Genomic DNA, 16,714 nt, shown 5'->3' with positions numbered 1-16,714 from the left:
TGTCAGAGTTTCTTTATAATTCTACAAGTGAAATAAACTGAGCTCAACGAACATATTTTATAAAGCATTAAGTAAAACAGTCACTCCATCTCATTCTGAACTATTAGGAAGTAAGCAATTAAGAAGCTTAACTGTTTAAAAAATTGTTTCACCTAGGTTTATCTGGATTTTCTTAATTGACTTGAAATAGGTGCTTAAACAGAGGAGCTAACCACATTAAATCCACTAACAATTTCCAACATTTTCAATCTTCCCCTTATATTTGGAGTATACAATTCTACATTGGTCTCTAAGATGTGTTTACAGTTGTGCCGTGATACTAATTCCTAGGCACTCGAGGTGCCCAGTGAGCCTGGAGGAGCAGGGACGCCAAGTACCCCCTCCTTCATTTATCTCAGGAGAGAATTTTCTACGTGTGCAGTGACATGAAAAACACTGCAACTCCCAGGTGGCTCTAGTGATAAAGAACCAGCCTGTCAACGCAGGAGACCTGAGAGACCTGGGTTCGATCTCTGGGATAGGAAGATCCCCTGAAGAAGGAAATGGCAACCTGCTCCAGTATTCTTGCTTGGAGAATCTCACGGAAAGAGGAGCCTGGCGGGCTACAGTCCACAGGCTCGCAGAGAGTTGGGCACAACTGAAGCAACTCAGCACGCACACATGTACACTTACTACTGTTCTAAATGGTCACTGTCAGCTGCAAGCTTAACAAAACTCTTGTTTTTCCATATATTCTAGCTTTAGGATCCAAACTCTGCCCAGCTCAATATAACTTCCAAGATAATAATAGTAACAATCTCCTAAATTTGAATACTTACTATGTACTTGGTACTTCAATACTTACATGTGTATAGTAATTAATAGAATTTGTATTAAGACCTACTGGATTAGATTTTAACATCTACAGATAAGAAACTAAATATTACAGACGTTAAACATAGGGTCACAGTCACCTGGGATCGGTTCAGAGTGGCACATATACCATAAATTATGTAACCTCTCCAAAGGTGACCGTGGCAACCCCTAATCAAACAGATTACTACTTTTCTAGCAACAGGCATGAATATTCACACTAAACGCGATAAACAAAGGCTATAAATAGTTTCTCATCCATTTAGAAGTCACGAAAAGACTAGTGATTTCCAAAGCTTCTGGAAAAACCCTACATGCCATGGTACAACTAAGCTTGTGAGCCACAATTACTGAGCTCACACTCTAGAGGTGTGCTCTGGCAACAAGAGAAGCCACGACAATGAGAAGCCCGTACATCGCAACTAGAGAATGCCCACACACAGCAATGAAGATCCAGCACAGCCAAAAATAACTAAGTTTAAAAAAAAAAAGTAATCTTAATGGACCCCTGCCTGGAATCCCTTGAATTCTGGCTCCTGGCTGGGTTTGGCTAATGGGAGGAACGAGCAGGAGACCTAGAGAATGACCTAGAGAATGATGGAGAGTGAGGTCACTGCTCTCTTCCCAACTCGCTCCCTTACAGAGACCACGCCCCATAGCCCCGTCAGGTGGCCCACCCCGCCACAGCTCTCAGCACTTCCCTCTTCCCCCTTCATATACGGGGTGTGATGGCACCCTACTCTCACCACCCTTAAGAACGGCACCCTTACTTGTTTCTGTTATTGAACCTTTGTAAAATGTCTCCTTAATAAAATATCCGAAAATGAAGAAAAACAAAAAAGCAATTGCAAAATAATCTTCTAGTCTTTGTAAACGGTAAAAAAGCAATAATATTTTACATAATGTTTTCACTTCAGAATATTTTTCACTTAAAGAGGTATAGATATAAATATAAAATCTTTGAGGGGAAAGAAAACTCCAAATTTTATTTTTTAATTTACATTATGATTTCCACTTTCAAATAGGATGTAACAGGTCACAGCCTGCCTCTGCTTTGGCTTCAACTGGAAAAAAAGCCAGGCAGTAAAAATATCAGAGAGTTCCAGAATCAATAAGGACTAGATGAATGTGAATTCCAGGCTGCAAGGATATGGGAAGCCCTTCTGAAAACCCCTACCCGTTTTCTTCCCTGAGGCCATTTTCCAATTCTGTACGAGACTGGCACCTGGCCCATGTGGAAGGACTCTACTTGGGAAAAGAGAAAAGAGATGAGGTTTTGAGCTGTCACCCAGGGTTTGTGTGACAGACTGGAATTGAAGAGTCCCAAACATGACTGGTTTTAGTTCTGGGACTACTTCTGGAAAACTGGGGAGGCTATCAAGCTTCTAAAAAGCAAATCTCTTGTATCCCGTAGTGGTTAGGAGGCAAAGTCCTAGTAGAGGGAAGCCCTGTTTCAAACACACAACCAGTCTCCCTCTCAAGACATCTATCTGCTAGATTCTGCTGCAAGGGCTAGAGGTTATCAAGTTAAGCTCAAAACTTCTCAAAGGCACAAGTGACTCTTAAGCAGGCTTTGAGATGTGGAAGCAGACTCACCAAGTTCCTAAATAAAATGCCTGAGAAAGAGACAAAGGTGAACAAAATCTTAAAAAACTGTAACCCAGCCCTGCTCCAGCTCAATTATGATTGGATTAAAATGATAAGCCAGTGATCATCTCTGCCTAAGAGAAAAAAAGAGGCAATTCTTTCTGATGGATCACATCATATAGTAAAAGAATCCACATGCAATGCGGGAGACATGGATTTGATTCCTGGGTTGGGAAGACTCTCTGGAGGAAGGCATGGTAACCCACTCCAGTATTCCAGAATCTAGGGATTCTGGAGAATCCCTAGGGACTGAGGAGCCTGGTGGGCTAGAGTCCATGGGGTCTCAAAGAGTGGGACACAACTGAGCAACTAAGCACAGCACAGGTCTTTCACACATAATATCTGTCATGCAAATTGCTAGACACTTCAGACATTTGAAGAAAATCAATCAATACTGTTGATAGCCGGTGCATGTCCTTCTAAATTCATTTTTTAAAAGCAAAGCTGTGATTACCTTTCATATATAATTTTGTACCCTGAGCTGTAAATCACTGCCAAATTTTTATTGCTTCTGAAATTACACCCAGGATTGAAGTGGGCAACTGTAAAGAATTTCTTTTTTTTCGAAGAGTAGTTGGCATGTATTAATTTTAAAGTGTAAACAATAGATATTGAAATTGTTGGAGGAGGGCACTTAAAAATAACCAATGTAAGCTCAAACTGATCATCATTTAGGCAGAGTCTGATTAGTTTGTAGACTTCAATTTTAATACCTCAAGTACTAAACATTTACCATTTCACCATCTGACTTAGGTATGTATACAATACATATACGTATATACGGTCTTTTTTTTCTTCCTTGCCTACCATAAGGGAACCTGCTCTGATTACACTCCTAGAGGAAGCAACCTTCTATTCCACGTGATCCTGTTCTCTTGTCCACACATCAGCTCTATTATTCACTCACTCAGTACATATTTGTTATACAACTACTGTCCCAGGCACTGTGCTCTCCTGGAACTGCCAGCCTAGTATATGGAATGTTGAGCTGAGTGGGAGCTGTCAGATGAAGGCTGTGATCCCAGCAGAGGAAAGAGTATCCATAAAGGCTGGAGGCAGAACGAGCTTAGTACGTTCAGGGCTGAATGAAGGCCAAGGTGAGGAAAGTGGCATGGGATGAGAAAGCACCTTACATATATTGGTTCATTTAACTTCCACAGCAACCCTATGAGGTAGTACTATTCATATCTGTTTTACAGAAAGGGAAATTGAAACCCAGAGCAATTAAATAATCTGTCTCAAATCATACTGCTTCTCAGTGGTAGAACATGTTGCAAGGAACATAGAAACATGGTAAAAAAAAAAAAAAAACACAAAATAATAATTTATTTCAATCTATCACGTTTCTTCTCATTGTAAGCATGAATTCAATACAAAGAAAAACACAATAGCTACTTCACGCAATGGTCAGTGAATTTCAATGTAACAGAAGGCAATGAAGCATCTGTTTCACTAAACACACAAATATGTCACCTTCTACCATCTTATTTATAACTCCCTTTGCCTAGGACATGAATCACTGTAATATTCCACTTCTCATGATTACAAGTAAGGCATTGTGCTAGAGAACGGAAAACAGTTTTACTATTAAAAAAAATCCAAGTTACTCAAAAATCATAAAAAATAGGAAGAGGTTAAATATCTGTAATGGATTAAAAAGTTACTGACAACTATATTAGTTACCAAACCTAAACTTTCTTTTAACTGAGTTATGTCAAACAATTCAATTCAAATCAGATCAGTTTTTTAAAAATGTACTGAAAGCTAATATGCCAGACAGACACTGTATTAGATGCTGGGAATATAAAGATGAATGAAATACACTGTCCTGTCCTCAGTGACCGCACAGTCTAATCGAGCTTGGCAGACATGCATACAGGCAATAACCATAAACACAATAAGAGGAAGGTTAACTGGTAGAAGGAGGAAGGGAAAAGGAAGCGAGGAGACATCTAAGAGAGGTCACATGTGAGGTTTATTAGAGGATTCATATGAAGTTGCAAGGCTGATCAATGTGAAAAGGTATTATAAGCAAAGAGAACAGTACATGCATGCAAAGTTATGGAAGAACATATTCTGTTCATTAAGTTACAGGGTATATAACCTACATTTCCTGAGCAGCTGGTAATGAGGTGGTGCATGCATGGTTAGTCGCTTAGTCTGTTTCTGACTCTCTGTAACCCCAAGGACTGTAGCCTACTAGGCACCTCTGTCCATGGAATTCTTCAGGCAAGAATACTGGAGTGGGTTGCCATTCCCTTCTCCAGGGGATCTTCCCCACTCAGGGATTGAACTCAGGTCTCCTGAATTGCAGGCCAGATTCTTTACCATTTGAGCCACAAGGGAAGCCCAATGAAGTGGTTCAGTTCAGTTCAGTTTAGTCGCTGAGTAGTGCTCGACTCTTTGCGACCCCATGGATTGCAGCATGCCAGGCTTCCCTGTCCATCACCAACTCCCAGAATTTACTCAAACTCATGTCCATTGAGTCAGTGATGTCATCCAACCATCTCATCCTCTATTGTCCCCTTCTCCCGCCTTCAATCTTTCCCAGCATCAGGGTCTTTTCAAATGAGTCAGGTCTTCACCATCAGGTGGTCAGAGTATCAGAGTTTCAGCTTCAGCATCAGTCCTTTCAACGCATATTCAGGACTGATTTCCTTTAGGATGGACTGGTTGGATCTCCTTGCTGTCCAAGGGACTCTCAAGAGTTTTCTTCAGCACCACAGTTCAAAAGCATCACTTCTTTGGCACTTAGCTTTCTTTATAGTCCAACTCTCACATCCATACATGACCATTGAAAAAACCATAGCTTTGACTAGACGGACCTTTGTTAGCAAAGTAATATCTCTGCTTTCTAATATGCTGTCTAGGTTGGTCATAACTTTTCTTCCAAGGAGAAAGCGTCTTTTAATTTCATGGCTTCAGTCACCATCTGCAGTGATTTTGGACCCCCCAAAATAAAGTCTCTCATGTTTCCCCATCTATTTGCCATGAAATGATGGGACCAGATGCCATGATCTTAGTTTTCGGAATGTTGAGTTTTAAGCCAACTTTTTCACTCTCCTCTTTCACTTTCATCAAGAGGCTCTTGATGAAATGAAGTGGTAAATTGCTGTAAACAGACATACTATTTATGGAGTTTAGATTTTATCCCACATAATGGGAAACCACTGAAGGATTTTATAAAGGGATATGATATAACAGATTTGTTTTTTAGAACAATTACTTAATAGCAATATGGAAGATGGATAAGACAGGAAAATCAATAAGGCTATTATAGTTATTCTGATAAAAAATGACAAAGACCCATACAGGACAATAGCAGTAGGAATAAAGAAGAGAAAACAGTTTTAACAGATGTTTAAAAGCTAGAACTTAAAAGATCTGGTGACTTATCAGGGGAGATAGGCAGGGAAGAAAAAAGTGTAATTTTCAAGGTTCATGACTTCAGCCACTGGATGGAAATTTTTCTTAATGGCCTTTAAGTATATGATAGGCTCCTGAGCATCAGATATAAAATTAAGTATTGCCTGAAGGCAAAGAGGTATGAGACGTATCACTTTACTGTATCATCATCCTACTCAAGAACAGCTGCCTACTGCCTACCACATTAAGTGAAAAAAAACATTCTATGTATGTATGATACACAAATCCTTCTTTTTTCTTGCCCCTTTCATTTTAATGCCCATATCACACCCCCAGGGCTAACACTAGATACGTGTACAAAAACTGTTTTTTTTTTTCTTGTTTAAAGATTTTTTTTTTTTATGTGGACCACTTTAAAAATCTCTATTGAGTTTGTTACAATATTGCTTCTATTTCTTGTTTTGGTTTTTTGGCCACAAGGCACCTGTGAGCTTAGCTTCCTGACCAGGGACTGAACCATACCTCCTCCATTGGAAGGCAAAGTCTTAACACTGGACCACCTGGAAGTCCCTAAAAACTGTCTTGGAAGAGATATATCAAACCTTCTAATAAGTTTCTTTACTAACAAAATTCAGACTGGGGAAGTTATTCCCAATCAAGAGCTCAGCAACAGAGCCTTTAGAATAAAATACATCTGGGTCTCTCCTCTGGAGATTTTGACTCTGCAAGATCTAAGTATCTGTAACTTAGAAAAGCTTGACAGAAGTTTGATGAAAGCCCCAGCTGAAAATCAGTTATGGAGACAGATAAATTTTCAACTCAAAGTTAAGTTTTAAGAACTAGCAGCTAAAGTTCAGGTTTGATTTCATCTCTTTTGTTTCCTAATATTTTACCATGGAAGTTGAATAAAACTAAGTAATATGATACCATGAAAAGAATGTGAAACTCTGAAGCTGCAGTTCAAGTCTGAGTTTCTTGGGTTCACAAACTCTGTGGCCTTGGGCAAAATACTTGATCTCTCCTTTAAGTCTTAATTTCTCAAGGGAATGAAGAAGGTATAAAGGTTATATAACGAAGAGGTTGTAATAGATAAATTTTGTAGATAACTTCTAAAATAATATAGAATTACAACACATTTTCTTTAAATATTTGGAAAAAAACCACATAGTCAAATGAAAAACAAACCTGATCAACATATAGCCCAAATCATACATCCATGAAAATTAAGTACCTCAAACTGTTGCAAAGACATTTCTTAAACTTTGGGCATAATTATTGATTGTTGATTATTAGTAATCTTATTAATAGATCATTAAAAAGCTATACCAGTAAAAAATTATTGCTAACATTTAACAAGTAGGCTACATTTTATATTACTGAAAAATGAATTTGTTTGTAACTCTGTCACTTTACTTTTTTAAGATGAAAAACTACTTCAAATATCTGTTTTTGGATATCCAAAAGAATACACAATGTTTCAATAGCTGTCAATTCATGGAACATGGACTAAGGCAACTTTTGTACTCAAGATAGTAAGATAGTATAACTTGCTGTCTATGCAATGTAGTCAGACAAATAAGAGGCACAAATATATCTGAAAAGAATTAATTTCCAAAATATATAAAGAACTCATGCAACCCAACAGCAAAAAAAAGAAACAATCTAATTAAAAAATAGGCAGAGGATCTGAACAGACATTTTTCCAAGAGAGACATACAGATGGCCAAGAGCCACCTGAAAAGGTGTTTAACATCACTAATCAATGGTACAACCTCACAAACCTGTTAGAATGGCTATTACCAAAGAGACATTATCAAGTGTAGCTGAGAATGTAAACTGGTGTGGCCACTATGGAAAACAGTATGAAGATTCCTCAAAAAACTAAAAACAGAACTATCATATGATCTAACAGTTCCACTTCTGGGTATTTAGCTGAAGGAAATGAAAACTCGAACTCAAAAAGATATTTGCACCTGTTCACTGCAGGATTATTTATAATAGCCAAGGCATGGAAACAACCTAAGTGTCCGTGAATGGATGAAAGGATAAAGAATAGTCAGTCACAGTCGCTCAGTCGTGTCCGACTCTTTGCAATCCCAAGGACTGTAGCCCACCAGGCTCCTCTGTCCGTGGGATTCTCCAGGCAAGAATACTGGAGTGAGTTGCCATTTCCTTCTTCTTGAATCGAACTTGGGTCTCCTACATTACAGGCAGATTCTTTACTATCTGAGCTGTAAGTGGTGTGTACATATGCGATGGACTATCATTTAGCCATAAAAAAGGGAATTCTGCCATTTTCGACAACATGGATGAACCCTGTGGGCATTATGCTAAGTGAAATAAGTCAGAGATAGACAAATACTGTAAGATCTCACTTATGTGTGGGAATCTAAAAGAAAAACAACAAAAAACCTCACAGAAGCAGAGAATAATTGCTGGTTGCCAGAGGCTTAGGGTGGCAAAATGATTGAAGGTGATCAAAAAGTACAAACTTTTAGTTATAAAATAAATACGCCACAGGAATATAATGTACAGCCTGCTGGTGACCAGTTAAAACTTGAAAGTTGCTAGGAGAGTAGATCTTAGAAGTTCCTCATCACAAGAAAAACAATGTTTATTAACTATGTATGATGGTGGAAGTTGACATATTGTTGGAGCGCCTATCAAAGCCCTGAAGGATATACAATAAATAAGTAGAGAAAAATAAAAAACTGAACAGTAAATTATATAACCTTTATAACACTTTTATTTTATTGTTAAATATTATAGTATTTATTACTAAACCGACTTGCTTCCACTAGTATTCCTCAAAGGATAGTGTTTTCTCCTTAGGTATTAATCTCCATATCCAACAACACCAAGCATACAGGCAACTAAACATGTGCCCATCAATTAATAAACAGTTCATTTTATTGAAAGCACACTTGATAGTTGCTGTGAAAGTGGTTTACTCTTTCATAAACACTACAACAGTGAAAGAGGTGCCTTTTCAAACATCAAGTAAAATGCTACGGTGCATGCTCACACTCAGTTGTGTCCGATTCTTTCTGACCCCATGGACTATAACCCACCAGGTTCCTCTGCCCATGGAATTCTCCAGGCAAGACTACTGGGGTCGGCTGCCATGCCCTCCTGCAGGGGAACTTCCTGACCCAGGGATCAAACCCACGTCTCCTGCTTGGCAAGTGGATTCTTTACCACTGGGTTACCTGGGAAGGATTCCCCCCACCCCCATCCCTACCAATGCTACTACATCAGTCATTGCTGCCCTCTGGATACAAATCTACACTCATTCAATAAGCCCTATGGCCTGCTCACAGCCGGGCTCAGAATGATTTTTCAGTCTCATCTCCTACGACTGCCTGTTGGTCATACACCCTGGCCACACCAAACTTCTGCCTGCTCTCTAAACCCACCAGACCTAGAGAGTCCTTCACCCACTTCTCCACGGCACACTCCTACTCATCTTCTAAGACCAGTCACCACTTCTGTGAAGCTTCAAGGGAGAGTTGATTTTTGTCTGCACCTCTCACAGCGCTATGTGTCAACCTCCCTTACCTGGTGGAACAGACTATACTAACCACCAAATCCTTCCAGAAATAAAGCTACTTAAAAGTAGAGGCTCATTCATTTTGATCATCTGACTGATACCCACCACTTTTAAACAAGAACAAAATCATTGATGAATGCTAAGAAAAGCAAACAGATATTGTTCAAGCATTCTCTCTAATATAACCTGGAAATGTATATGTACGTGAAAACACATGAAAGATCACAATGAATTCATCAACCACCAGATTAAATGGCGATTATCGCTCTGCAAAAGGATTCATTATTTTTACCAGAAAGTGAAAGTGAAGTAGCTCAGCTGTGTCCGACTCTTTGCAACCCTGTGGACTATAGCCTACCAGGCTCCTTCCTCCATGGGACTCTCCAGGCAAGAATACTGGAGTGGGTAGCCATTTCCTTCTCCAGGGGATGTTCCCGATGCAGGGATCGAACTGGGGTCTCCGCATTGCAGACAGACGCTTTAACCTCTAAGCCACCAGGGAAGCCCTTTTCCCAGAAATACTTATAATAAAGTCCCCTTTAAAAATAAACTCTTTGTAAAATTATCCCTTTTATCCATTTTGTTATGTGACTTTTCAGAACCACTTTGTTACAAACCTAGATGTATTCCTGACTGGCAACAAGACGATCATGCAGTCCAAATAAGACAGTCCAAAATCCAAATTTTAAAAGGCAACCTTGAGTAATTAAGTATCAAAATCATTCAAGAACCCTTTCAATCTAGTTTTAGATATCTACATTTTCTGAAGCAAGTCTATCTTTTGTGCAAGTCACTTTGTAAAATGCTTCATTCAATCATTTCTTAACCAAATCACTTGTGGAAGGTTTTAAGAATAACATGCAACAAAGTTAACATTTAGGAAGCTTTTGTTTTTATCAGTTGTGTCAGAACCTGAGTCAGATACAAGTTCTAAAAATTCAAATACAATAGGACATAGATCTGACTTCATCTGTATAAAGTCTTTGTCAAGTTAAATGTGAGCTATACACAGAAACTGGGAATAAATGAATTTGAAATTCTAAGATACATCTTCCTTCATTCTAGTAGTTAACAGCAATAATAATAGCCACCCACTATTTACCAGACATTTCACGTAAATTCTCCCTGATCCATCCAAAAGCCCCTCAGAGAAATCTGAGCCTCAGACATTACATGGCTGGCCAAGGCTACACAGGTAGCAGGTTCGTGAGCGTGTGCTCAGTTGCTTCAGCTGTGTCTGTCTCTTTTTAACCCCATGAACAGTAACCTGCCAGGCTCCTCTTGTCCATGGGATTCTCCTGGCAAGACTACTAGAGTGGGTTGCCCTGCCCACCTCCAGGGGATCTTCCCAACTCAGGACCTGAACTCAAGTCTCCTGCATCACAGATGGATTCTTTACCCACTGAGTCAAGTAACAAGAAATGAGATTCGAATTCAAATTTGAATGGTTCTAAAGATTAAAAGTTAATTCACTTCTATGCTAACAATGTGTAATACTGAAATATTAACCCAAATTTCTACAAGTCTCTTTCTTTCTTTGAACTGCTTAAGGATAAATGATTTAATGTATTTCTGTTTCTCATCACCTTCTTAGCATGCAATAATCATTCTTTGAAGCATTACTAAGACTCTGTGCCTGAAGTCTATGCTTTTTGAATACAAAAATTAATACAGAAAACCTCAATTAAAATTAGAGTAGGGAATGGCTTGTAGAGGGAGTTCTCACATATTCTCACACTCCATTATTTGCATGCAGTGACCTTCACCGACATGCCTCACTGGAAGCAGAACTCTGCACAGCAAGAGCCCAGGCAATGAGAAACCTCTCAGCTCCATAAATGAAAAAAGTTACCATCACCCTAAACTCCTACTTTCCTCCCTAGGACTTTCATTTAGAACAGCCCCTCTCAACTCTCTCCTTTTCCCTATAAAAGCATGCTCCCTTTGTCTTTGGACTTATGTGTGTGTATGTGTGTGAAGTCACTTCAGTCATGTCCAACTCTTTGTGACCCTATAGACCACCAGGCTCCTCTGTCCATGGAATTCTCCAGGCAAGATTACTGGAATGGGTTGCCATGTCCTTCTCCAGGGGATTTTCCCAACCTAAGGATTGAATTCGTGTCTTTTAAGTCTCCTGCCCTGGCAGGCGGGTTCTTTATCACTAGCACCACCTGGGAAGCCCCTTGGACTTACCTATGGTTCACCATAGATTACACTTCCCAAACTGTAATTCTGTGCTGTTCCTGAATAAACCCATTTTATTGTTTTAGATCAACAAGTTCTACTTTGATACTTCTATACAGTTAACTGTTTTGAATAGCACACAACAGTAACTTCCTTTTACTGAAGTCTAGACAAATACCTTTTTGGAGAAGTTTCAGTACCATGTTACATAAAAATACCAACTACTTTCTCTCAATGCTACTTAGAGGTAACCTCCATGGAGCTTAGCTTTTAGGTATTAAATGCTCTGAAACTAGCCTTAAAAATAAAGGAATGGATTAAAAGGGGCTCTCTAAATATTTGATTAAATACCAGGTGGTAACATCAATTTCAAGTATGAATTCCATGCTGGTGAAGGAAAAAAAAGTTTCAATTCAATAAAAATTCTGTTCCACCAGCTCTGCAAAATTTCACGGCTCATCTGCATTCTCTTAAAGCTTCTTCACTGATGGTACTTGTTTAGAAAGGATCAAGAGCCAAGTTTAATATAGGATTTATTTAATTATATCTGTTTAGGACAGTTGTATGTGGGTAGTTATTCTGCCATCAAAGTAATTAGCATTAAGATCAAAAGCTCCTTGCGTGAATCCAGAATACAAATTTGTTTGGATTTTATGTCATGGAACCACAGAAAGAATCCAGTAAGTCAACTTTAACTGAATTTATTTATGCCTGTCATTTCCTTTGGGGCAAATTCATTTTACAGACTGCTGGCAAAGTAAGAGACTCAAAACTGGTCAGCTTTTATTGTTTGGTATTAACTCTTTAAGTGGTGGCCATAGAGCTGAAGCTAATTCAGCCATGTTGTTGGTTCAAAAGGGAACTTAATTACCTCAAGCCAAAGGTATTTATATAATCAGTTGACAGGAAACAGATTAACGGCTATTATAATGTTCCTGAAGCCAGGAACTAGAAAAAAAGATGAACTGTAATTAGAATAGCTCAAAAGCAAAGAGCTATCAGCTACTTTTTGTCCTTTTACTAAATTTGCAACAAAGTTTTATTTTATTTTTTGTTTTTCACTCACCCTCTTGTGCTATTTTATGATTAACATCAATGAACTCTGCAATAAGAGTAGCTGTATGTGTTCACAGAATTACACAGAGATGAAAAGAGACTCCAAAGACCATCTAATGCAACTAACATCTGAAGAGTATGTTCTTTTACTATATCCCCACTAAGCAACCACTCCTAGAGAAGGGGGCAACCCACTCCAGTATTCTTGACTGAAAAGTCCCACAGACAGAGCCTGGTGGGCTACAGTTTGCAGAGTTCGACACGACTGAGTGATACACACACCCCTACACCCACACACGCAATAAGCAACCAGTGGATGAAACATTTTCTACCTATGAAAGCAGCCCACTCCATCTTCAGATGAATCCTGTATAGAGCTTTCACTCAGTAAATAAATCATTATCGTTTCTACTTTGTTCTATCTGTAAAAGTCATGAAAAACAGATCTCTTTTTTCATATGAAGTCCTTTGAACATCTAAAGACAGTGACTTTCTCCACCTACTTCCATTCTTTCATGAGTTCCTAACATGAAATGCAATAAGTCCCATGTCTATGCTGGGCAAGCTTCAAAAAGTTAAATTTATGTGCATATCTAAAATTATTTTAATTTAAAAACATATAAAACTGTGAGTTACCTAAATATATTAGTTACCAACTTTAAATGAGTTGATGCTCACACATAGCAAAATCTTCCTTATGTGCATACTTATACAACTCAACAAAATCAGATACCAGACTGTTTTTACACTGTTTCAATAATTAATTGCCCTAACCGCCCCAATGTATACCAGTGAGAAGTTCACATGAAAGACTACATGTTACCTAAAATTTTAATAAACATTTAATGTACTTTCTATAAAGTTTTAGAGATTTGTTTTGTAGTTTACTTGAATAACAGGATGAATTATGTAGTTTCAAGTAATATAGATGTGATCTCCCTTCCATAACTTTGACAACTTTCACCCAAAGTCAAACAAATAAAAAAAATAAATAAAAAATTTTTCATTTTTTTAGCCTAAGCCAGAACCTGAACTTAAGGCATTTTAGTCATCTGATTTCTGAAGGTCCTGAGATGGACTGCATAATATATTTCAAGATCCTCACTTTCAATATCAGTAGACGTTACCTTAAAACATTTAACATGTCCTTACCTTAAATAGCAGTTCATTAAACTCTCAACTGAATGCTGGATACACAGACTGTTTTGAAAGGCTAACATCTCTCAAATTACAATGACAAAATTATTAAACACTCATTCTACAGTCACTTACCCAAGACTCATGGTATAAAACTGTTAGTAGATACATTGCATAATCATAATTCTGTCTCTTTAAAGGGCACCTTTAAAAGAGAGAGGACAGAAGTCAAAATGGTAAACTTTCAGTATACAGAATAATTTGCAAAGTACACAAATACTAAATACAAAGGATAACTTATATTCAGGAATTCCCTATCTGCCTTAAGAAAATTCTGTCCTTGGAATAAGAATTATCTATGCACTTTATGTCTTGAGGACACTGAAAACTGATGCTATTTTTACTTTTATTTAGAGGATCTCTTCGCTTTCATTACTAACAAAGTTATTTACATATGATAATAGCTTTACACTATTTTTAATATGACTGTGTCAAACCCAAGAGCCTTTCATGATCTCAGGGCTACAAGTCTGCAATTATAGGAACATATCTGCTGTGTTTCTTTAAAGAATACAGAGACAGATGGTAATCTAGAAGTTCATCCTGATCTCCCCAGAGCTGATTCTTTTGAAAATGAGCTACACTACACAATGTTTTTTTTTTTTTTACAATGCTGTATTTTTATGCTGTCATATTTAAAATGGAACTAATGGCCCAATATTAGATAAACATCTACATGAATATGAGCTGGCACTAGCTTTTAGGCTACAAATGTAATAGAGAAATGGAAGTAATTAATTCTAATTTCTTTCAACATAAAATAAAACTATCATATGACAGTTAACTTCAATTGTACCCTGTTTATTCTGTATTTGGTTTAATAGTTTTCTACACAGTTGTTACGGTAAAACATGTTTATACTCTGACACTTGTAAACGTAGGGGAAAAAAGCAACATTATCAGAAACTTTTAAGAATTTCTAACAGTAACTTTTTTTTAAATATAAATTTATTTATTTAACAGTAACATTTTAAAGGTATTTTTTAAAATTGCAAAGACTAAAAACACAGTGCTATTTTATGTTCTCTGAAGCTAGCAAGAACACATTATTAATGTATTAATATTTCAAATCTATTTCTCCCTGAGCTTTTTCCACCCCCATAGTTGCTACCTCTGAATGTCAGGCCACTTCTCTATACCACTAAGAAGCAAGACATAAAACCTAACTGATATGGCTGGTTCATGCTGATATATGATAGAAACCAATATAATATTGTAAAACAATTATCATTCAATTAAAAATAAATTAAAAAAAAACTAATTGATACTGACACTTCCCAATACTTTCAAACTAGGATAAGGAGAGAGAGAGGATATCTGCCATTTGCTTTTCTTTATATTTTGACCTAATTTAGAAACAACCAAAGTATAATTCTAGAAATAAAATAATCATTTAGCAAAAACATACCAACAGCCTTGCTTTACCTCAAATGATCTAATTTATAAATTCATATACAATAAATTTAATACTGCTTTTACAAACTTCTATGATAGCACTGAAATTGTGCTTATTTACAAAAGTGCCCTGATACATTAAATTTCTACATTTAATAATCTTGATTTTAAAATGTAAGATTTCTATACTTTGATTTTGCAGAAAGCTGTTTAAGCATTAATCACTGGCAAATTATACTTTGTTTCCTTCTAACATCTTCCCTGAGTTTTACATGCACAAATATACTAAAAATAACAATAATTTAACTCAGCTACACAAGCCTCTCCTTGAACACAAAGATCACATCAATAGGAGGCTAGTGTGAGGATATTAAAAAATGAATGAGACAGCTTCTCTGACCTAAGAGGTTAATATCAGGCCTGCCAGGGGACTGGAGGACAATAAAGCAACACATGTGATGATACACTGAACTATTCTTTACCTGTCTGTCTTGATGGTAAGCACATCTGTGCTCTTGCAGTATCGATCTCCCACTAGTTTAATAAGTTTCTTCTTTGCATGATCATCTAAATTCAAACTGGAAAGTTTAACCTTAAAAATACATGAAAATATTTTGAAAAAAATTATATACTTTAAATGAAAAAAAAAAAACAGTGGCAATATTATCTATACTAACATTAAAAAAGAAACCTTTTCAAACGCCTTTGTATACAGAGTTATCAATTCACAAGTATCATGAAGCCCGATCTTATTCACAGAAAAAAAAAAAAAAAAAAGGGAGCAAACTGGGAGTTCTTTGAACGTTCTGGGCATAAACATCTTTCCTAAAAGAATTAATGACATGTCTCTTGGATGAAATTACAGTGCTTATGAGTAGTAGTAACTAGTAGAATTCAACTCAATAAGTGTTAGTAAAGCTGTTTTTAAAAATAAATAGATGAAAAAAAATTTTTTTAATAAAAATACATGGATGAAACATACAGGCTTTAAGGACTCCTACCATGCAAGTATGAGACCCATATCACTGCAACAGTTTAGGGGCATTTATTCTAAGAGCTGCAGATATCTCAAGGAAACCAGAATAAAGCACCATGAGGGGTCAAAATATTTGAAATGATTCAGTTCAACATCTCTCAAAATGCTAGCCCCGCAAGCTGCTAAAAAGAATTTTAAAAGAATTTACTTCATTAAAAAGGCTCTCTCTATTGAATCTATTTAGGAAATGCTGAATTAAATTGGGTTCTTCACGGCAGGATTTCTTAGACAAAGCAAAATGTTAAAGAGCATTCTGAAATTTCAAGATGCAGGATGGTGATGCAATAATTTTCAAATTTATTCAACTCGTGATTCCACTTTTCAAGGGATAATTCATGAACTTAGTCTTTCTTAAAACATATTTTGGGAAATGCTGGGCTAAATGAGCATACTTTTTAATTTGCAGAGAATTATGGCCTTGGCTGAAAGGT

At 37.1% G+C, this 16,714-nt stretch overlaps 1 protein-coding gene across 2 annotated transcripts in view; it reads right to left on the bottom strand.

Annotated features, from left to right (window-relative positions):
- MRPS35 (mitochondrial ribosomal protein S35) overlaps positions 1–16,714 on the bottom strand; it is a 44,963-nt gene that overhangs the window by 3,276 nt on the left and 24,973 nt on the right. For both annotated transcript variants that reach the window (XM_006079538.4, XM_006079540.4), the window contains 2 exons: positions 15,730–15,839; positions 13,928–13,997 (listed from right to left, as the gene is read on the bottom strand). In XM_006079538.4, the coding sequence (XP_006079600.1) occupies positions 13,928–13,997; positions 15,730–15,839 (180 nt within the window). The remainder of the gene's footprint in view (positions 1–13,927; positions 13,998–15,729; positions 15,840–16,714) is intronic.

Source organism: Bubalus bubalis, chromosome 4 (assembly GCF_019923935.1).
Source record: "Bubalus bubalis isolate 160015118507 breed Murrah chromosome 4, NDDB_SH_1, whole genome shotgun sequence".
Taxonomy (NCBI): domain Eukaryota; kingdom Metazoa; phylum Chordata; class Mammalia; order Artiodactyla; family Bovidae; genus Bubalus; species Bubalus bubalis.
This window is presented reverse-complemented; position numbering and strand designations above follow the sequence as displayed.